The sequence below is a fragment of the Ornithodoros turicata genome, chromosome 5 (assembly GCF_037126465.1).
Source record: "Ornithodoros turicata isolate Travis chromosome 5, ASM3712646v1, whole genome shotgun sequence".
NCBI classification, from domain to species: domain Eukaryota; kingdom Metazoa; phylum Arthropoda; class Arachnida; order Ixodida; family Argasidae; genus Ornithodoros; species Ornithodoros turicata.
In genome coordinates this window covers 17,284,641-17,308,757 of record NC_088205.1, presented here as the reverse complement: position 1 = coordinate 17,308,757, position 24,117 = coordinate 17,284,641, and the positions used below count along the sequence as shown (strand labels likewise).

At 47.0% G+C, this 24,117-nt stretch overlaps 1 protein-coding gene and 1 long non-coding RNA gene across 2 annotated transcripts in view; one reads left to right on the top strand and one right to left on the bottom strand.

Moving 5' to 3' along the window:
• The window catches only part of LOC135394127 (uncharacterized), a 123,555-nt gene that overhangs the window by 5,997 nt on the left and 93,441 nt on the right, over positions 1 to 24,117 (top strand). The window contains exon 3 of the long non-coding RNA XR_010422772.1: positions 7,677 to 7,888. This is a non-coding gene — a long non-coding RNA (uncharacterized LOC135394127). The remainder of the gene's footprint in view (positions 1 to 7,676; positions 7,889 to 24,117) is intronic.
• The window catches only part of LOC135394126 (mucin-2-like), a 63,361-nt gene that overhangs the window by 5,192 nt on the left and 34,052 nt on the right, over positions 1 to 24,117 (bottom strand). The window contains exon 2 of the mRNA XM_064624648.1: positions 21,669 to 21,801. Within this exon, the coding sequence (XP_064480718.1) occupies positions 21,669 to 21,801 (133 nt within the window). The remainder of the gene's footprint in view (positions 1 to 21,668; positions 21,802 to 24,117) is intronic.

Sequence of the window (24,117 nt, the reverse complement as noted above, 5' to 3'; positions counted from 1 at the left end):
GATTGATCACAGTGTTGCAATTACTTAGACAGATGGTGCGATCTCTACAGCACTTGATAAACGATGATGTCGCGAACATTGTCAACAGCACAAACCCTCCATATCTGTTTATTCAAATCATTGACAAAAATTGTCAGAATTGTGTGCATTTCTTTCATTTGCAAAGATTAGTTGATACCTTGCACATCAACTGGAGGTATACCAAGTCTGACTCTTTCTGGTCAAGCACGACTACTAGTACTTAGCCCGTGAGTCTACTTGAAATAATGATTAAATTTCTACAAACGTTCGTGGCGTTAGAACATTTCAGACTGGTTCCCGTCAAACACGACATTCCTGCGAATTATCGTTGCCTATTCGAGTCAGCCGCACCGAGAAAACATCGATCGAAGCATTTCACACACGCACAAAAATCGTACAATACCCGCATGTTCAGGAACACCGTACATCACCAGTCTTCAGAAATCCCCTCCTAGGCGTAGCCACCGCGTTCGAACCACGTGACCCCACTAAAGTAATATCGTAATGGCTGTAATATAACCCCTCCCTTATTTCTTGTTTTGACCGCAATCTGAATGACGCTCTCTGGACTCGCATTGTCAGAGCTAGTCTATAATTATGGTTCTGGAAACACGTTTGTTCCAATTAGCTTGCGTCAATCGTTCAACTTGCACTGAGTGCAGTGCAGTAGGTCAAATGCAGGGAAAGTCCATCCCAGCGCCCCTCTGACAAAGGCTGTCAAGCGGCTGGACCACCCCAGCACGGCACCTTCTTTAACGGCTCTTACAAGAAAAAAGTCCATTATACAACGAGCAGGAGTGATAATTTGGGCTGCTTGGTACATGGTTAAAAGCGTTAAAAAACCGCAATACTGGGTCCGTTATACATCGGACTTGTTCATGGAAGAGCCGTTCCTAAGAAAATGCCGTACAGCCTCCTCCTGCCTTGGTCCAGCTCTTGGTTCGTAGGCGTAAATCGAGTGCACGCAGATAGATGTAGGAAAAGAGCTTGCACCACTTACACACGGGCTTTCATTACTGTGTGTACTAACTGTGACGTAGAGTTTACAATTGCTATGCGCTATTGGCACCGGCAGCTTCATCCGTTATGCGTCGGATTTTTTTTTTTTCCGCTAAGTTCCAGGAGTGCGCGTTATATACCGGAGAATACGCCAGATTGGCGTCATTGTCGCATATCTGCGATGCACTTTAGTTTCAGATAGAAGCGAAAGGTTGCAAGAGCCCACATCAGAGGCCGTGTGACCCTCACCCTGCCAGTGGTGCCGGCTACAGCCACGTCCTTCCAAATTACCACCCTACCCAACCGCTAAGCCACGTACCACTCGGACCCGATACACATATCACCCACACCGATAGAGATGAGGGAATCTCTCCGCATCCCACGGAGACATGACATCTGCGATATAGTATATATTCCACGTCTGAGTACTGAGGAAAAAGGAACGGAGTAAGGAAGGAAACGTAGTCGTTGTCGATTTACAAACCATGGAACGTGAAGGAACGTGTTTTTGTCGCCCTGGGGCACATTTTCGCGTCGAGCTCTCGGGAGCAAGAGCCGTTCCTATTGGTTTTCGTATGCACGTGACCTTTCCCGCGGTCGGCTCATTGGCGGATATGCCTACCGTGACGTCAGAACCGATTTTCTACGCGTCTGTGTCTTGGTTTCGCTGTTCTTTTTTTTTTTCTTTTTTGTCGCCTTTGACGTAAAGCATGCCATGCAGGTTCACATCAATTGAAATGACCGTCGTTTACATTCATGCCGAAGTAAAAGATACCGTGTATTCACAGCGGCAAACATTTCCCAGAAAACTCCGACGAGAGGTGAAGAAAAAAAGGACCTCATAGCTTTCTGCTGCCACGTAAGGGCGTGCGATCAACGTCTTGTTTTTTCGTGCACTGCTAACCGCGGGGAATGTCTTGCGGCGCAGCCTCAAGATATTCTAGAGCAGACGACAGGAAAACACCCAAGTACGGTGTCGCCTGCCATGTGCGCAATACACCACTCGGCACCACGCGAATGCAGAACACAACAAGCGGCGGAAACGTCAGCGAGCATTTGTTGCTTTCTCTTCCTCTAGAATATTCCGCAGGATTGTCGCTTGTCGGATAGGGGATGAAACCTGCCATTGGAGCCAGCAAGAGGATAGCGGCTAGGGAATGTCACTTTGGGAAAGATTGCGAAGAGAGAACAAGGCAGTTTCTGACACTATGAGACAGATGACGCTGCGGTCTCATGTCCCTTTTATTTTACGCTTTCGCCTTGGTGCGCTGTACGGCCGTTTCTACCGTGTTGATTGATGCTACTGTTTTTACAGCCAACCGTAACTGATGCCCACGCAGTGGCGTCATCAGGGTATGAGTCACCCGGTCCGGGAGCTCTTTGCATACCCCCCCCCCCAAACAAAAGAAAAGTGAAATAAACGGATTCCTTTCCATAGCAGGCGATGCACTGCAAAAAAAGAATAAAGAAGGATTACTGTTCTCTTTGGCGCACTGCCAAAACGCGTGCGAATTGCGATAGCATTGCTTCCCACGAAGGACGGTGCTTGCGCTGTGACTGTGTATGATTTGCGTGTGGCGCAACGGCAAACCCGACCATATAGGTTGCCATGGCTTGCATGTCGCCACACTAGGCTGACACGCCTTACCTGTAAATCTACCCTGTTACCTATTTTTAAGATTGCCATAGGCCTCGCGCAGAAACACGGGGGTCGCCTGCAAACGCGCTCACTTAATCCACTGTACCTTTGGTGCGCATTTCTGAACTCGGTGGCCGAGTGTAGTGGCGGCAGGCTGTGTCGCACGCCGCTTCCTAGTCGGCCTGCGCCGCTTGCCTTCCCCATTTTCAGCAATTGCGTCCACAGCTCCCGCAGCAATGGCGGCACATCTGCGAACTCTACACTTGGGTGCTTGCGCGAGTGCTCCGCAGCACACCGCCTACGTTGTGACTCCGCGGCGTTCATGTTACGTGATATTATGCTGACAAGGGAACGCCAGTCTTCGCCAAAACGGAATATAAACAAGGTCACATGACCCTCAACATGACGTTGACAGTGACGTGGGTCCAGGACAAGATGGCGATATTGCCACAAGCGAACGCTTGAGGGTGGTTACAAGATCTGAACCTTGTGTCAACCCTGTGCCCAGTCTCGTGCGACTGATGACGCTGCGACATTGAGGAGGGAATGCTAAGGAGACCGATGGACGAAATGCTGAGAGAAGTGGGAAGTTCTCCCGTGCCGATTTCTTACGGGCAAACAACCTCCTCGAACATACCTTCGCCCGCATAACGTTGGTGTTGCAAAACTTTACGTGGAACCATTACGCCATTCGCTTAATACTAGCGAAGCGATCGTCACCTCGAAGCCGTCATCAGGAGGACAGCCCGGAGGGTAATTCCCGAGAGGCAAAGCGCATGCGCGTCGCTTCCGTCTCTTCCACCTGATCGTACCGGGCGTGTTCAACCGTTTAAAACCCTCTCGTTGCCGTGTTGTCGTGCTTCTCGACTTCGCACGTTTGCCCGTAACAAATGGCGGCGCCCAGCGCCTGTGACTTCTCAATGGTTTAGCACTGAATGACCTGTCACTTCTCACGTCACTTTTCAACATTTCTGTGCAGTGGGGAAATGCTTGGAATGCGTACAATCTAATAAGAGATACCTGCAACGTAGCAGTAACATCACAACGCAGTTTTTGAATCCAAGAGGTGGTGATGATGGAACTGCTTCACATAGTCGGCAACGCTCAGGCGGGCAACGTATCACGATTATCGCATGTGGGATCGTGCGTCCTGGGCCGACTTCACAGGAAAGTGTGCAGACATATGTCTTAAAGCGTCTGAGGAAAACCCAAGGCACGGCCGGCGCACGGATTCGTCACCACAACAGCTGTCAGTCTCAATAGACCTCAACCTGTTTGTAAACAAATGACGTCATAGTGTTGGACAGCGCCACCAATTTGGTAGAGTTGAACTACTCTCGAAGCTAGGGGGCGAACAAGGTCGCGCCCGAAAGCCAGGGTCTTGAGGGGATTACGTTGGTCCCCGAAAGGGACGCGACCTTCGGTCCTACTTTTGTTTCAATAGGAGGCAGTGAACAAGTGCCCATTCGTGGAACCCAGCCCTCCCCTTCCGATTTGTTTCGGTTTCAGTCTGTCTACCAACGTCATGGTGACGTTTCTTGGGTAGAGGTCTATTGAAGGCGACATGACCGCATAACATGCTCGCTGTAGAAACCACTGCGCCGAATGATGGCTTCTGGTTTGAGGAAGAGAGAACGGGACGTTTTCGTGGCAATTCCCTAACGTGTATATCCTATCGCCACAAAAATGCCATCACGCAATAGAACGTTATCATTCTGCATTGCGGTTGGTTTCCTGCGTGTTACGCGGTCAAGTTCTGTTTTTAGTGTGATACCTGAATCTTGAAGACATCCCCTACCGATTGCCGTAGACTAACACGTTAACCAATCTCCCTCTCTCTCTATTTCTCTCTCACTCCGTGTCGCCCACCACGGTCAATGTTCGTTCATTGTTTGTTTATTCGATTCAATTCAAAGCAACACACAAACACCGCGATAGGGGTCCAATAGCACAGCTAGTTAAAGACACCCATAATACGTGGTGTAGAAACGGAAGGGAATAGCAAATAAAAAGTGAAGCATATAAGATTCAAGAGCCCTCATATCAACTGAAATACAACGATGACGAAATGATGTCACGTCTCAGGTCTCCAATAAAAAAACGACTATTTTTAAGCTCAATTGGCAAAAGGTTCCAAAGCCCGGGGCAAAAAGACGCAATTAGTCACGTACCGTATACGTTATTTGGACGAAAGAGCGTTTACTGATGCAGTACCGTGCTTCTATAGTACACACCCGGAACATATCATATTGGAACGGTGTTCCCCTTATAATTGAGTGTATCACAATATGGCTGAGTGACGGCTTTCGATTAAATATTATCGGTAGATCGTGACTGATTATCGGCTGCGTGAAATAAAGGCACGTTGGAGATAAATTGCCATCGTGATATATCTAGATGGTTGATTGAGTCAAAGTGGGGGAAGGTTGATAATGGCGTCATCACGCCTTTTTAATGGATTACTGTGGGTGGTTTCTTAGTAAACGTGTTCGATATTTAGGCCGTATTGCTCACAGTGTTGCATAGAGGAACTCTCGGATAATAAGGAGATTGATTGAAAGTTACATATGGAACCCCCGTCCTTACAGTGAGCGGAGAACGAATACAAAAAAAATCAGTTTTGTGTTTTGACTAAAAACAGAAATAACGCCCGTTTGGGATTGAAGAAGAAATGGGATAGAACAAAGAGCGAAATTACTGACGGAGGAGTTTCACTCTTCTTCACCGAGATCCTTTAGAACTTGGCACCTGTATCAATGTCCCAGAAATATTTGACTAGAGTGCGGAAAGTGTGCCACTTGAAAGCATGGAAAGAGTGCCGTGTAGGTGCCACGGCCATAGAATTTTAACGACACTCAAAAGAGGCCTGTCGTCCAGTGCTGGCAACTCCGATTGTATAGGCAGCGACGGGTTTCAGCGAGTGACGTTCACAGAGAATATAGAATGTGCTCTACATCCTCCCCCTTTGTGCAGTTTATACTCTCTAAAAAAAAAAAAAAAGTGTGAAAAGGTGGTAACTTCTGTAGGTCACCTAGTTCAACATAGCGTCTCATAATGGGTGTAAAAGGGTGGTAAAAGCAATTATCATATATCCAAATTGCTACAAAAATGCGTACGCCCCCTCGCTCACCGAATCAGAAGCGATAACCTTATCATTCGTAGGTAGCAGGTAGAACTCTGCAACGTTTTAGGCACAACATATGCGACAACTATTACCTCCTAAAAGGTGTAACGGCTCCACCCTTTTTTCTAAGAGTAGTGTTATACATTAGCTGATGCACGATTCTTGTCGCGTTGAGTATACAGTTGTGCTGAGGTGTTTTGGGGCTCTGGAGTTGTACAAAGTCAAAATGTAATTCGGGGTAAAGTTAATATATAAGACGGAAATCCACCCTGAATGGTAGATATCGGGATGGAACCGATAAGAACATATCAGATTCTGGAAATTCAGTTGCGCTTGCCTGAAGACGTCAGCTCGGGTGCTTGAGGAGCGCCCGGTATTATATTCTGATTGCGGATGACGGCGTAGATATCCCTCGCCAGGCGATAAGTATAATGCTGTCTACGTGGCGAAACCCAAATGACTAATTATATAGCGACAGAAAGATGCGAAACAAACAACACGCGTCACAGGAGGAAGAAGGCTGTACGAGGAGTGGCAGAGCAAACAGTAGCCACATCGCGTAATTCTTACCCCCCTTGCGTTGTAGGACGGTGGTCAAATTAAAGGGAGGAAACGACCTCCTTTGTTTTCTCACGACGCTTCCTCGACGATGCTCTCTTTTCTTCAATTCCGATATAATAGCACACTGCCAGGCTGCTACGGATTTCTGAAACGCTGCTCACTCCTGTAGTACTTCGAAGCAGAACATGTGCAGGATGATGATTTGTCTACAGCTGTCATCGGTGCGATACGTTTGGGAGGAAGCCTAACACTTCCGTTTGAGTGAAAAGCGATCCAATGTCAAGCTCCAACGGAGCTTTTTGCTCGCGCCACAATGTGTAAATAAGTTATATTATTATTATTATTATTTATTATTATTATTATTATTATTATCCTGAAAGATTTACACAGGAGCTGTCTTTGTCTCGAAATTTCCTCGCCGCTTCTGTTCGTGGACTTTTGTAATGTGTAGCTACTATACATACAAAGGGGGGGGGGGGGGGGAGAATAAGGTTTGACATGTCAACGGGGGAAGTCAGAAGTGAGGGGCTCTGAAGGATCTTTCCGTTAAATGTAAAACCATATGTTTATCCTCGTGGTGTTCAATGGTATCGGTATTCGTTGTGTTAAACCCAATTCGACAACGAATTTCGTTCAAACAGCGCAATTCTTACGGAGAACTTTCGTTGAATGATGCCGAAATATAAGGAACGCTTGCCGAAGACTCAGTACGCAAAATCTAAATGCCATAAGTAAACATTACGTGCTCCTATGAAATAATATCTCCGCTCTATCTTCGTTCCATATCTCAGTTCCCTACTTTTAAACGAGAACTTTATAGGTATTTTAAGCTGCATGCACCTGAGTGAAGCATTTCAATATTGATGGACGTTGGTTATTTTTTTATAATTTTTTCCCCCTTTTGAGTCTCGAAAAGTTGTCGGAAGATTGCCAAGCGGCTATATGGCGAGGAGGCGGACATCGACCCTCGCGGTAGCCGCTAGCCGACGCACGGCCAATGACATCATACGTCGCTAATAACTAGAATTTTCTAGAAAAACTAAAAAATCACACATATAGAGAAACAATACGTTCTGGGAATACATTGTGAGACACTTGAATCTGCGATGCCATTACCTGTTGTGGATTGTGAAGCCACGCAATTTAGTCTAATTGACTAGAAGTCTAATTAACTCTAACTCTAATTAACTCTAAGTGTAATTTAGTCTAATTAACTCTAAGCGAATGCCAAAGAACTGCGCCGAACATTCGACCCAACTAACTGTGCGAAACATTTGCCGAGCATTTATCGAATGTTAACGAACTGCCCTTGTCCCTTCTATGTCGTTCCAGCCTCAGAACATCAGTTCTCTCATGCGCTTCTCTTGCCGAACGCTCACCGTAAGCTTCAGAACAGCACTGAACGTTCGCCTGTGAAGTACGAAGTGCTGCTGAGCTGAGCTTATCCCAAGCAGGAATCGAACCCCGATCGGACGCCGTCCTAATATCACTTGGGTTCACCGAACGAAGTGACATCAAAGTTAGCGTGACCGTCTGGAAGCCAGGTATGTAGGGCGGCGTAACAGCTGACCCATGCGGAGTGTTACGTCAAACAGTGGACGATAACTTTCTCGCCACGATAACGAGGAAGTGGCATGATGTACCGTGACGGGGGCCATGTGGCACCTTCGTATACTTCATTAATGCCGCAATTATATGTGGTTCGCTGCAGAGCCAGTCCGTTTTCATTGTTTGGCCCGTAACGAGACAATCACGTGACAGCAGGAAGAAGCGTTCCCCCCGTAGTTACAGTAGGCTGGGACGGGAGAAATGTATGTGCTGAAGGGAGTCTCAATGTATAGCGAAAGTGCGTCATATGGCTGATGGCAAGTGCTGTAGTTGGCAACACTGGAATCACTGCAGTCAATTGGACTTAGAGATGACACGTGTGATCGTTTAATTTTGCGTGGATCATAGCCTGCATATCTTATATATAGCCTGTATAGTCGAATGTGTGTGCTTTCATATGGGCGAGTCCCAGTTCACTTCAGTTCAGCTGTCCGACTATTTTTCTTCTTATGTACCAACTCATGCAGCCTACATTTTCTGCATTTGGTGCGCGTGCAGTTGTGGTGTAGTTCACACGTTGCGAGATCGATGTTCCTGACCAGCTTCCTCTTTCTATTCATCAAACAAGTGAAGAGCGCTATTTTGTTGACCCGAAGGACATCGAGTCATCACATTTCACAGAGTCGGCCTCCGGAGATGTGTTCTGTGTATTTAAAGGGTAATGTGGGAAGATGTTTTCGCAATTGTTGTTGTCATACATTTAGTATGCAACTAGTGCATACATCTAGTATCATCTGCATGCATACATCTGGTATCAAAGGCATAGCAATAAGAAGGCCAAGGTTGCGGGTTCGAAACCGGCCTAGCACTCTGGCAACTTGGTGGCAAGACCACGACCTACTAGATTATAACGACCATGTCGTAATCGGCAAACCCTATGAGGAGCCCATCCGCACTATCCGCCAGGAGCGCTACACATCGGCCCGCGAGATCTACATCGTGGACAATGGAAATTTGAATTTTGAGCGCGCAGAATCGGACAACCGACTATACCATAGCAGACGACAGGAACAGCCCCTATGAAAACGCAAAGAATGATGATGACAATCAACTTTAGAAAGAAGCACTTCCATAGGACATCCACCGCTTCTACAAAAATACTAAAGTAAGCTGAAGTACAAAGTATTGTAGAAATTGCGGAAGGCAATAACCGGACCGATGGGTAGCGCCACCGCTAGCTTCCAAATGCGGCGCTGGGAAGGGGTGCCTATGACTTGGTCGCTATAGTCTGGTCATGGGCAGGAATCAAATTGCTTAGGCACGCGTCTTCCGCGAGGGACGTCAAGTAAGGGTGTGCTAAGATTTGGGCGCACGCTAAAGAAACCTCAGTACGCGCAACATTAGACAGTTTTAGTTGTAGAGGAAGCCAGTGGTTCCCAAACTTCGCCGCCCAGCGGCCCATAAATATATAGACGACCCCTCTCCCCCCGGTTTCCCTCGTCGCGAAGCTGGACGTGTTCCGATATCGGCGTATGAACGTTAACCAAAGTGATACACTGACATTTTATTGGAGCTACATTCAGAACGAATTCTCTGGGGCAAAGGGTCTTGCACAACGGCAGGAGCGCTGTCTCTCACGCTGCGCTTGTGATTTCGGATCTCCAAATATGATTTTCGATTGGCATCTGTCAGAAATCGTTTCATTATTAAACAACTGGACGCACGTAAAACTCCCAAACCACAAGCACGATAGAACGCTTGATCCTGAGCAAATACGGTGCCGTGGTCTGCTAACTACCGCACATGCTTCGCTCACCGGCAACGCACGCGAAATGGTTTTCTCGTGTCTTTGGCGTCCGCTGTAATTCGAGGAGACGCCACTGCGCGGTGCACCGTGAAGGTGGGGTGTCCGTGTATGCCGCGCAGGGTTGCGGAGTTGCCACTCCGGAGTTGGAATGATTCCGGAATCATTCCAGATTTAGCAGAACCCGGAATGAAATTGGAATGGAATGGCGGAAACTGTCCTAGGAATGGGAATGGAATGGTCTGGGTGCCCCGGTGGTAGTTTTGGTTTCAACGTGCTGGTTTCTGCCCTCGCACCCTTTCCACTGCACACGGTCAAGAGTGAAATAACCTTGTCTTTGTGCTTTTTCCGTGCTTGGTAATGTCAATCTCCTCTAGCACTGCTGGACTTGCCGTTATGGTTACCGGTCCTTTTCTTTTATTGAGGGAATTAACGGAATGGAATTGGGTTCCCAAGCCATTCCAGGAGTGGGAACTTATCATACCTTTTCATTCCGAGGACTTGAAAGGAATGGAATTATCGCAAATTTCCATTCATCGGAATGGAATTGGAACGGAATGGGACCCATTCCGCAACCCTGATGCCGCGATAGACGCAGATCCTGTGGCCTTTAGTGGGAGTGAGTGGACCCTACGAGAATAGGTTTTCGTCCACCTGCACAACTGAAAGCAGAGGTGAAAGCGAGGCTGTGTGATGCTTGCGCCGAAAGCGTCGCGTACCCCGCATGCAAGCGCATTTATGAGAAACCTCCGGGTCTGCAGCCGCGGGCGTCCTGGTAACGCAAACCAGCGAGCACGGCGTGGTATTTCTTTTTTTAAATTTGTGGGCCGCTTCGCGACCCCCAGGGGGTTAGGGGGACCACCTGCGTACGTACGGCCGCTGAGTACGCTGTACTAAAGTTCAGTGAGAGCATTCCCGTGATCCAGTCATCAGGTATCGTGAAGAATTATGATTGGAAGGTGTGCAGAAGGCCTGGCCTTTTTCCATGGGTTCTGAGACGCACGAAGTTTACGGCCCAGGAGGCACAATTCCCCTATATCCTCCGAGCATAGTGCCGACATATAGACAGGCATACAGCTGAGTAATACCGACGTCATCAACTTCGCAATCAGCACCCTGTTTGGTTTTTTTCTTTTTTTGCTCGTGTCCCGCTGCTCTTTTATGAGACATCAGAACTGAGCGCGGCTTTCGACGATCGTTCATCAACTACGATATTTCTATACTGCGTTTACGGACAACCTGCGAGCAAAACAATGAAAAAAAAAAAAAAAAAAAAAAAGGAAATAATCTGTCGTTTTCGCGAACCTCCAGCACCTCTTATGTAAACCCTTCCTTCCGCACACCTATCCTCACATACAGAGACAATGCTTCCAAGTCGTCGTGCCACGCGAATACACGCATGCCGAAAGCGTACACAGCACAGACAGTGTTTTAAAGTTGTATTGTGAATTGTTAGCCCGTCTTTGATGCGTCCTCTCCATACGAGGGTCAAGCGGACGGCCAAGTACCACTGGGGCGTGACTTTCCGGTTGCCCATTGTACGGGAATGTTTGTCTTTACCACAAAGAACAAACGGACGTCCGGAAAAAGGCTTCATTTCCATGCGGGCTCTTCCTCAAAATGGCGCCCAGACACGGATACAGGTTATAGATGTAAGACATAGTTAGACTGGTTCTGTTGCAACGGGGTGGAGTGACGAGATAGAGTTGAAAGACGGGCCAGTGATTGATGTTACATTTGCATTAGTCTGTTTGCACGTACAAGGAAGCTCAAGTGTAAACAAACACGTCAACGTGTATTATATAGGAGGCTCGGCTTTTCCCGGTACTGATTCCCGACGGTAGCCCGAAGTCTTTTGGTTGCAAGAAGATTGGTTTACTCGAAACATGGCGAGCAAACACAAAAGAGACGGGCACGGATAGTGCTTACTATAGCAACTGAATAGATTGGGACAAACACACTGTATGAAAAAAAAAAAAAAAGAGTAAAATGCTGAGTAATTGCAGCTTCTAGTCAACTAGACTGCCCCCCCCGCCCCCAGTTATTCCCCATTTTAGTCCCCTAACCCCGACATTGCACCCAGGACTGCAAATTGTCACTGAACTTTGCAAATGGGCTTCCGAATGCAACAGTCTACGTAAATATGTACCCTTGGTCAATTTGATGGCATAAAGCTGTATAACTCAGCCATCTTAGCAATTTTCCACCAACACGGAGTAAGAAATAGTTAGCGCTTCTTTCTTCGCAAATTGTGCCCTGTGTACATGTAGAGCCTCAAGTTTTCGGGAAATATTTTTTTCTAAATTCGGGGGGGGGGGGGGGCGGGGTAAAAATCGGGTAAATAAACATGTGCACTAAATTCATGCGAATTCGGGTGAAAAAAACTTCCAGTACACTAAATTTGGGGAGAAATCGGGCTCTATTACAAACGAACTGTACTGGTTTGGTACAAACGGTGATGTAACTGCATTTGCTGCCAAACGAATAAGCTATTGCATTCCTACAGACATCCCAGTGAAGGCAATTTGCCAGGTAAAAATCGGGTTTCACCCTAAAGCGTCAACCTTCAATTCGGGGTGCGAATTCGGGGAAGAATCGGGTAAAACCCTAAGACTTCAGGCTCTATGTATATGTCGCAAGATTTTATATCACTCGATATATCACGGTTGACGGTTTGATTCAAAGTATTTTCATGCATGCACACGAATTATGTGCTGGGGCTCTTAGAACAGAGCGCGAGATGCAGTCTCCACTCTGTGACATTCATTTACTTCCGAAAGGGACTATTTTTTGTGGCAATGCATTTAGTCCCCCAAAAGAGTAAAATTACTCCTTTTTTCCTTAGAGTCCAGAAGAGACGACGACACGTTCACAAATTCGCTCACGCGTGTACTTTGTGCTTTCGGATGGACGTTCCGGTCTATTCGCACTATTTTTGGTATCTGACGCCTCGTATAAAGAACAGGATTTGCGATCACGTATAAAACGCTGTTTGTCGATCGTAGTCGATTTAAAGAATGAGAACATCTAAGAAAGTTATTTGGAACGACAACTTTCTCCCCTTTATCTGGAAGGTCTCGAGGCGATCTTTAGCGGAAGCCGTTCAAATTTTAGAACTCTGCCGCCTTCCTTGGTTACCGTTTTCGTACTTTGAGAGTCTCGAATAGCGCCTTTCCTGCGTTAATGATTCTTGTTGGAGCTGTGCCGCTTCGTACGCGCATAATTTTGCGTTACACAAAAAAAAAGAAAAGACGAAAAAGATTAGTAACAAAGAGGGAGAAGGAGAGAGTGCATTTAAAGAAATGCATTGCTGATCAGGGATAAGGAGGTGTTCGAAATAACGGTGAAAGAATGATGGCGAGTGAAAAAGGGAAACTCCGAAAATGTACGATAAACCTTAGTAACGAAATCGATTTTTCGAATTATCGCATTACCCTAAGTTTCACGCTGTCCCGGCCGAAATGCATGCATTTTGGCCCGGATTATTCGAAACCAGTTTCGACTCCCAATAGCGCGAAAGGTGAAAGTCCGTGCGCCAAACCCGGTTTCTTCCTTTTTTGCAACTAAATTAAAAGGCTGCCCTGGTATAACACCAAGGTGTTTGAACACGTGTTTTAATTTTGCCGCGGTGTTCCAACGCTCTTTCGAGGTACTGTCCCTGTTCATGTGACACCTCCGTTTTTATCGAATTGCCGCTTATATCGAATTTACCCCGGACCCGCTCACTTCCTTGTAACAAAGTTTTACTCCAGTTGCGTCACTATGACTGTATGGATAAGGGTAGTTCGAAATATCGAAGGAATAAGTTATATAAGCGACCCCTTTTGAAGACAGGGCAGATGTTAGCTTCAGACCTTCCAGCTTCATTGTGCGATATCGCTCGTGATGGCATTTGGTGGAGGATTTATTGTCCGGTTAAAGTTAATAAAAATCGCGTATCATACATTTCATCAGACTGTTTTATAAAGAAGTCAGTCTTCTCTCGTTTCTAGTTCGCCCAACGGTCAAAGGTGGTGCTGCCTACAACGAAGTAGGACTGTTCGCATACGATCATGCATTCGAACGACCTGTTTCACTGTATAAAGGCGTTTTCTGCTGCTTCTCATTGCTCGGACGACCAGGTGGTGTGCTACGTGCCGCAGAGTCACTGATGATATACAAAAGGCTCAACAATGCTGTGCTCGTATGGTTACGTTGTCGGCTCGCTTATTCAGAATTCCAACGAAGTGATAAGAAGAATAATAATTATTATTATTGGTAGTTTTCTGTCGTGGTCACTGACTGCTTTTGAGGTGTCTTGCTCAGCAGATGTTTCTGATATTTCCAAACAGAGATTTCTGTGCGGGGTGAAACACCACGTAGTTTGCCGGATTAGTGACAAAGGTAAGTTATGCATCCACATCTGAACCAACTGTGTTTCAGCGTCCCACGCAGAGGACGACGATCAACGTGCGTACCGTACAACCAACTGTTGCATAATCTTGCAACCGGGATGTTCTTGTGGATCCTAACCCGCCACCTTGAATACACAGGTGAAAACAGCGAGGGCTGGAACGTAAACGTAATGAACGAACGCTACGAAACACACGGACAGAACACACGCGGGTTGTTTCTTAGCGTTCGTTCAGTAATGTTTACTTTCAACCAACACGCTCTATTTGTTACGTCACTATACTGGCTGGATCGTGCCCTTTTAATGCGAGTGTCGAGATCGAAGTTCATTACCCATATTTTTTTCGTTAACTTTAATTTCTTTTATCGGAATAATATTCTCCAACGCGCACAGTATTCCGTTAGCCATGCCTTAAACTCAGAACTTGTTTTTGTCGATTATCCCACGGACACGCAATCGTTCTGCCAACAGGAACGTAACGAGCCCTCGATCGAAAGGATGAAGCGGCCTTCCTTGACACCCTAAGGGTGGCACGATGACCCTTGCCCGTAGCCGTGGCCACAGCGTTGATAATGTCCCCTGGCCTTGATTATGGATGTGGCTATCGATCTCCTCTACATAACAGCTGCACCGCCGTCGTGATTGCATTGTAGTGATGAGTACCGCTCGCGTCGATGTTAAACAAGACGAGCGATTTTTCTGACTGGCCGTGATTGAAGTAGTCTGATTGGGTTGTGATGGTTCCGGAGATTGATTGCGAGTTAGTGCTCTGTCTGCGTATATCGGTTGATGGGCTTTGCACGCGGCGATGTCTCGAGGTTATGTTAGGCACTTCGTGCTGATTGATTGTTTATTGTTGAATACGTCATTATTCGATGTATTGTTGTTCTATTATTGATTTAATATTGGGTATACGCTTTTTAATGACTGAAGGCTAACACGATGTTTATTGTGAAGCGCTGACGTTTGGGGAGGGGGATAGGTGTGTGGATTAACTACTGTTGCGTTCCTCAGTGGCAGATGGAAACGACATGCTTCACATTTCCACCTTCATTGAATTGCCCCCTGCACCAGGTTACCCCATGTATCAAATAAAATTACAGGTCAGTGCGGTCCAATATAATCAAATCAACTGTTGTCGTGACGCGCGGTGCCTACATGAATAATCGCTTTGTCTCGTAAATGGTGCACAGAATTAATAGGCACAATTAAGAAACACAGAATAGCAAACAAACTCGTTATGCTACAAACGCTTCACAATTATAGCGCATGTACATACGTACTTCACATCAGCGCGATGTATAAGACGCAATAAAAATGTACCGTTATAAAAGTTACCAATGTTTCAGATTTCAGCATAGCATATTTTCCGGTGTATAACGTATTTAGCGTGTTTTCCGGTATATAACGCACGCGTTATACATTGAAAAAAGTGTGGCGCAGAGGCACTGCGCTTTATCTATCGGTGCAAATAACTGGAACTTGCATGACTGTGGTGCGCGTTATCCATCGGTGCGCGTTATAAACCGAACCTTTTTCAGTTTTCGCTAATTTTAAGGGGTGCGCGTTGTACATCGGTGCGCGTTATACACTGGAAAATATGGTACTTTACGGTATACGCAAAAAAAAAAAAAGACCTTTACAACATTCTCAGCATTCAGTTCCAAAGTTCATAGCAAAGCGTATTTGCATACAATCATCAGTCCTAAATTAAAGAGGTCGTCAGGAGACACTTCCTGCAGTACCGTATTAATTGGGGTGCGTAGTCGTGTGGTCGCTATGAATGAAACCCGCGGATCAAGGGTACTAGTAGGACGTTAATTGCAGTATAGGAAATGTCTTACATTGTAAACAGTCCATCAAGATCAAGCGATATAATGTAAATGCCGTGGTTAGATCGTTGCACACGAGCGAGTGGAGCAGAAGTGGATGGAGTGTGCATTGGGTTGGTTGGCCACATTATGCACATTCCAGCAATTATCGCAATTATTGTACGTGCAATTAGTGAACGATATGCGATCCGCTCTTCGTGAATGAGATCGTCAATTTGTCAGCTAACGTAGGACAAACGCTAAAGCGTGTCGCCCTATTATTCTTCGAATTTGGGAGGGGTCCGCGCAGCAGTTACACTGATAAAGTACCCGGATGTGCGACTGACATATTAGTTACCGGTGATCCGCGATAGCATGTGTGAACGAGAAAGCGGAAGAAAAGTGAGACTGAGGATTGCTGCACACATTGCTCAAAATAGCTCCAAAAGTTCCTCAAAATTATTTTGTCATCAGCTTTCTTCGGTTACGAAGGTAATATACTCCTCTAAAGTTTTCCTTCAGTTTAAACTTCAGTTCGAAACCCTCATTTTAAAGCTTTGCCCATAAACCGCAGTATCAAAAATGGAGCCGCATTGCTGCTTTCCGCATCGCGAAATAGCTCCCCCCACGCGCTTCCGAAACGTCCTTCCGAAGAGGCTGTCAGGCAATCCCAAAGAGGAAGCTTTGTAGCCGTTTGCAGAACGCACGCTCAACACGCGAAAGGTCCCACACCTCTAACCCCGGCAACTCTCGCTCAAGTAGCTATCAAGTAGCTTTATTCGTCTTATTGAAATATATACACGTTTCAACAGTGACTTTGGTGGGGCTACGTTTATACGCGGCAGGTGTAGGTTGGTCTCCTTCGCATTTTGAATGAGACCCTGCTTAGATAGCCCGTGTGGGTGCTGCTCTATTTTTCCGGGTCAAGATGGATTGTCAGATCATGGACGCGATAACAATGGGTTCTCCCAGCGGGTGATGGGTATGCACAAGGACTGGGATCGGCCAGGTATTTCGGTCTATTTCGGTCTATCTGTTGCACAAACATGCACGACTACAGTGATGTGGAGAACGCGCATTCTCTGGGTTGCGTTTATTTGCGGCAAGCGGGGTTGGGTGGTGGTGCTTCTCCTAATCTACCTGTCGTGTACGGCATCGAGGTGGTTCTGCAAGATTGAAACTTGTATTTCCGCGTTCTTTGTTTTTCGCGGCGTTATTGGATTTATTACTGACACCTTTCGGCCCATCGACGTCAAGGGTGTGTCTGTGAGTCTACGCGGAGATTGCGATGGAGCAGGAGTTTGCCTACCTGCAAACAACATTCGCCACTGTACTATGGTTCTTGACTGTGACGTCGTAGTCTGAAAATAGTCATTCGAACTATTTGTGTGTCCTCATTCGCATTTCATATGGCACAGTTTGTACAACGTTTTTTAATATTTTAGCACAATGTCAGTTTCTCGGCGTGAGGTCCACGTAGCGTGTGATACTCCGAATTTGACCAATATTGGGCAAAGGTGTTGTGCCGCTTGGGATCTGTCCTCAACGCGGGCCCAATGGCGGACCCAGCCGGGGGATTGGAAATAACATGAACAACATTGCGGTTCCATGAGGATCATTGTTGTCATGGTGGTCATTGTGAGATTAATGACGAAGTGAAAAAAAAGAAGAAGAAGCCACGCGTGTGCGGGATTAATTACTATGTGGAACCACTTCCTTCGTGGTAACGTCACGACTCGATGTCGGCTTTTGGATGTCCGCGAAGTATCTTACAACGGCGCGTAACTTTGGGTTGCCACATCCCGAATACTTCGAGGGCACTCAAAGGTCGCGTGTCCAGTGCTGCCAACCGTGACCGCGGGAAGCGGTGGGCTTCACTGTAGCGTTCCCAGGACACTAGGATGAACTGGCCGTCCCTTGCTTTTCCGAAAGGATATCGGCAAAATTCTCTCTGATGCTTACTAACTCTCTTGTCTCCCTCTGTCTCTGCACCGCTCCCGGCCATGCACAGTTGTTTCGCGGTGCTAACAGAGGAAGAACAATGTCTGGAAGGTAGCGCGGATAACGTTGACAGTATCCGCAACGCACTCGCGCTTATGAGGTTCACAACCGCAACCGCGTGAATGTCGTGTTGATTTAGATATCCACGACCATTGCATTCACTAGCATGACGGATGATGTTACGTTCGTTACGTGGTTCGATTTCAATCCGCACAAGCGAGGACATGTCACGCACATATCCGTGCGGACCCACGGATGTAACTGCGCACACCTAAATATTATAATTTCGTTTTTATTTGCTATTGAACGTGCTGGTATTTCGGAACAGACGTGAGTGAAAATGCCCCAACATGCTGCACCTCCATGGGTAGCTCTCCTGCTTGAGTGACAACACACTTTATAGCGTTATTCTGCACACTGGCAAAACTGAATGACTACAAAGGCATTAGGTCAATCTTCATCATGCTTGTGTTTTGTGTACGACTTATACCCTTCTATATCGTGTCTTCCGCACTGATGCAGAGCGCGCCTTGCCGCGTCTTGGTTTCTGAGTAAATATTGGTATTTAGCCAATATCTCCATCCCTCCGCGGACCCCTCCAATATCTCCATCCCGCTACACGTGCGGCGTTTCAGTTTATCTGGGGCGGTTCTGTAGAATGGGTATCAAGAGGTCGTATGTATCGGCCTCGCGTAGATGGCGGCCTTTTGGTGCCCGATTTCAAAGTGAAGTGCCTTGCCTTAGGTCTGCGCGCGATCTTTCAGGGTCTCCTAGAGCAGCGGCATCCTGCTCAGGGTCTACTAACTTTTCTGTTAGGACCCGACATTCGTTTTTTTTTTTTTCCCCTCAGTTGACACACACTCGCCCGCGCTCAGAGTGCGTGGCTCCTCACCTGAAGGCATACGTTGTGGCAAAGCGCAGCCTGCGAGCTTCTTTCCCTGGTGATGACATAACATCATGGCCTGTGCGGCGCCCTTACATGGCACTTCTTGCGCTTAATCGGCCACCCCCGAACTCGACGTGTATTCAGCGCCACATAGCGTGGCGTACGACCACTGCTGGCTGGCTGGACGCCCGTCGGGCCAGTCTTCAGTGGCGCCTAGCGCATGACGTCTTGCCGCTGCGTGAGCGTTTTTCCCGTTTTGGTATAACGTCACCCGGCTGTCCCTTCTGCGAGTACAGGGAGTCAGCAGAACATGTTTTCAGTTTATGTTTGTTGCCGGGTGCCCTATGGCATCGTGTAGCAGACTTCTACGGATGACGGATGTTCAGTGGAGCACAGTTCGTGGTCTGTACCCCCTCCCTGTCTCGCAGCGGGATAGGCGGCATTTTGTGCTCTTGGTGGTCGAAATCAACTCCCAAGCGTGGATTTCACGCTGTCGACGAGTGCACGCGCAGCAGAGCCGCAGTGTGCAGGAGGTGATTCGGCTAGTTAACGCCGGTATTCGCTAAGTTCTTTGCAGGGAGCGTGCGGTGCTTGGAGCAGTTGAGTTCCACCGCCGCTGGATGACCTCTGACATCCTCTTCAGGGTGGACAATGACAAGTTCCATGTTAACCTATGGGGTGTCCACATCCTCGTGTTGTTCTCCCACTTGCAGCTTTCCAGTGTCATGGACTGTTGCATGGCGAAACGGACACGTATAGCAATCTCTGAACAGCCTGAGTCGCTGGGCGAGAGTTGGTATTCAGAATGTTGTTCGAGTCTGTTTGAAATGCTACAGGGAGCCGGCACCTGTGGCCGGCCTTCCGTTTGATGCCAATACACTCTCTCTCTCCATGATGCCAATACATATATGTCCATCTGTCTGCGGTTTCCGGGCAGATTTCCTCCCTAAAAATCTGTCCATATCATCATGTAGCTCTCCTTCTTTATGAGAATACGTGACAATACAATGTGGGCGAACAAAGAAAGATGGGCTCACTAATTTTGTGACTCATGTAATCAGTCAACAATACAAAGGATATAAAGAAAGTCGTCACGGCGGTAGAAGCAGGACACCTAGTGTAAATGGGCGGTGATTATATTGTATCTGTATGTGGCACTTCAGCAAGTGCTGGGAATGAAAACGTTTCAGAACACTTCCGCTTCGATGCCAATACATATACAGGGTGTCTTTTTTTTTAGGTGCCACAGATTTTTTTAAATTAAAAATCTGCGAGAGCCCTATATATGCCGCTTGGACGTCTAGCATACCTAGGTCACGATCTTCGAGTTACACATAGCGACCGTTATCTTTATATTTAAAGTTCGCGCGCTCTAAGGCCGCTATGGTAGACTCGCGCAAGAGCTCGTGGCGAATCTCGGGCCGAATCGAGGCATTTAACGAGCGTTATGGGATAACAACAAGTTGAAGATTATACAGGTCATATTGGTATACAGGTCATACAGGTTGGTATACAGTTGGTCATACAGGTCATATGCCAATATTGGTCTAATATTGGCATACAGGCCCCTGTCCTGTATGCCATGCCTGGAAATAATAATGGTACCGTGACGTTACACGTAAGGTTTGTCTGCCCAGTGTGGCGACATGTCGCACGTGCCGCAGGATAGGACTGCGGATAATTTGGACCACCTGGGGTTTTTTTGACGTGCGCTGGAAATCTCCAACACACGGTGCTACAAGTATTGTACAAGCGTGTCGTTTCCCGCATTCTTCGTTGTTTTCGTTTTACGCCGCTCCTGCAGGGACAGCAGTATCCATTTTCTCTTTGCCTTCTCGGCGTTGAATGTTCTTCGCAGTATTTTGAGCACTCCGGAACCGGGCAGTGCTCGTTGCTGTTTGAGTTCTGTAAGCCGGGAAACTTCATCGCATACGAAGGGACGTTTCGGCGTCATTGCGGATGACCGCGAAACATGTCGGCCGACTGCTCTCTCTTTCATTCATTGAGTGCTTCCACTGGCGTACGCTAGGTGGGGAGCAGCCAGTTGGAGCAACAAATAGTTGGCACTACAATACAAACTAGCATGTTCATAAATCTCTGACCTAATACAGGTTCGTGCCGAGGGCGGTTGGCATTCAGATTGTGCAGGTCAAAGTCCGTTTGAGACGGGAGTCAGCCCCTGTGGTTGGTCTTCCAACTTGATGCTAAATATTCCTACCTTCACGTCGGAGCTACTTCATGTACAGGAGCTGAGCTGACGCATGTACGTGAACTCCACTCTAGACCCGGTAGGCAGCCGGACGTATGTCTTTGGTCCTTCCCCGCAAAAACTTCGTGACGGGGCCGGGGGGGGGGGGGATTTCAGGTGCTCAGGTGGGGGGCAAGGCTTGCCACCATGGTGTCGCTTATTATCATAGTTTTCTCGGTGCCACCTGTATCGGCTGTAGCGAACTAATTTCAAGTAGCGGTATAAACTAGTTTCAAGTATAAGCGGTTGCTAAACTTCTTCGCCTTCGTCCTCCGCCTTGTTGGACGTTGAGCTTCATAATTTATTGTCAGCTGACCTGCCTGCTGTCGCTTTTTGTATACATGGGGGCGACGGTGACGCCCTTGTCAGTGTGGGTTTTCCTCGAGGAAATGCACTCGGAGAACGCGTGCCCACACCGGGTTGGCACGGGAACTGCGTGATCCGTGTCGCTAAAATATTTTAAATACTGGCCTCGTGTATGCAAGAGAATTTTCTCTCTGCGAGTGACCGTTCTACTTTCTCGCGTGTTCCATGCTTCGTTGCTCCGACAAAATGTTTCTGCGACGATAAAGTTAAAAGCCTTATCTCCCAGTATAGTATTGTACTATACATACTACTATAGACAAAACTCACGTGTAGTGAACCTCGAGCAGAATGCCGGAGTCGTCCGTCTCACAGGCCGCCCTCGAGCAAGGTCCGATGGCCCAGCTCTCGTTCAGGGCACGGGGAGCGCAGCTGGCTACGTCGTAGCACATGCCGGGGAAATCTGTGGAGGAGAAAATAATTGGGGGTTACTTGGCAGCACGGATCACAGAGAGACCATTATTCACCAATTGGAGGCCAGGAATTCGCGAACAAAATGAAGGCGTCAACGCGCATGAGTGTATGTCTTCCATGGAGCCGAATTAACCTCTCAAAGCGCTAACACTATACAAAAGTGCACAGCCGACTGCTAGTCAGCTAAGGCATACAGCTTAGATTTAAAGGTACCATAAAGCACCGCGTTCAACTTAAGAAGGAAAAGAAATCTAGTCCGTCAGGACTCAAAATATTGCTGCGACGCAGATAGGATGGCTGGACACAGAGATGTCACGCTCGCTCCTCCGCCAGGTAATGTAATCCATCACACTCACTCTGCTTCCGTATTGGCTGTTAAGACTTGCTGCGTGGTGGCGCTGCAGTATTTCTCCTAGCGCGCTATTGCGGCTCCTTTTCTCCAACGGGGTATGTAGTTGACGGACCAGATTTCTTTTCCTTCTTAAGTTGAACAGGAGTGTAGAGGTGCCATCTCAGAAAATTTATCTGTTCGACAACCTGTGCCCTCAATACTCTTACGTCACAATTTTCGTTCCAATTGCGCTTATTGTTTTTGGAAAACTGAAATTGAAAATTACAGACAACACTGTGTCGAAGTGGTCAGCAACTGCGCATTGCTCGTCGAATACTGCTGCAAGAGAGAAACTGATGTTCTCAGGCTGGAACAACATAGAAGGGACAGATACAAACAAAGCCTCAAATTGCCTAAGAAATCAACGATGAAAGGTAAAAATTCAGAAGATGTGGGTTCGATCCCTACAGCTGGCTAACCTTTTCAGTGACTTTCATCTTTCACTGCTGCAAGACTACGTTGCATGCAGACAACACTGGGTCGGAAAGGACATAAGTCGGCTACGTGTCGGCTATGTAGCCATCAGGAACAGCGAATCAGAATCACTCGGGAACATAGATCACTGTTGCTTGACGGGCATTATTTCCCGCAGGACGTCGCACCAGCCGTATTTATCGCAACTTTGCTAGTGAATTAAAATAAAATACAATTTAATTAATGCATGTTAAAAATTAATTTTAAAAGAGTGCTGTGTGTCATATGTATAACTTGTTGTGCTGGCTTCACAAGCAACAAGCTGTTAATATACGCTGTCCACATAAACTGCCTGTCTGACGCCCTCATGAATGCCAGGAAAGCAACGGAAAAAGAGCCTGCGTTTGTTGTCTAATGCAGTACGTGTAATTCAAGATGGACCCGATTTACTCCTATACAATCAAGGATCACAGCGTCCAAGCTGTTATGTCATCTATCATTTCGTAAGCCATGAATGCGAAAGAAGCGTATCGTATCGAGTTATTTCACACCTCCTTGCACCTATCCCGACCCGTGGATTGGTTGACGTGGCCCTGTCGGAGAGGATACAGTGAAACATGGTCTAGACGTACGGAGTTTAATCTGAAATTACGTTTGTCGAATTAACCGGGGTTATTGACGTCGATTTAATGCTTCCCGTTGAACGAACAAACTTTGAGTCAGCGGTTCTTTCCAGTTATGCGAGTTCGAAGCATAATTATAAGGATTCTCTAGATTTAACTCTAGATTTATTTCATATAATTTTCCATTCTTCTGTGCCTCCTCCTACACTCGCCAAGCTCATTACGAGAGCAGGCGTGTCAACCATTCTTACACGTGCGAACCAGTTTTCTGTCACACCAACGCTTTCCTCATTCCTTCATGGCCGGAAGGCATCGCATCCATACATGATCATTCATCCTTCACATCGGCAGCAGCGCATCACCTTTATACTTCGCAGCGCACATAAATCATCTTCTTAATTTGTATTTTCAGTTTGGACGCTAGACTGTCTGGCCTCCCAGCCACATTGATTATTCAGTGTTGTTATAATTGTTGTGATTGTTGTTACAATTTTCTTTTGTATTTTCTTGACCCATGTAATGCCTTCTGGCCTTTGGGTTTCCAACAATAAATAAATAAATATGGATACGAGTGGGATTTTCAATAAAACGACAAGGAATTATCGCGCATTTCGACTTGCCTCTAATGTGTAACGGGCAAGAAAGTCTGAGGTAAATTCACTCTTAACCCCCCACAGTCGTTACATAATCACGAAAGACGTGCAGCACTCTTCACCTGTACACGCCACCGTTTAGACGTCAATCCTTGCGAGGATCACGTCCAAGAAGCTGCACGTCTGTGCCCCATTTCATGTGGACTAATGGTAGCAAGGACCAACGGTGCACGTCTAGACGTGAGCCTCTCTACCATCATTTTGGAGGATGATATCGGGAGCGC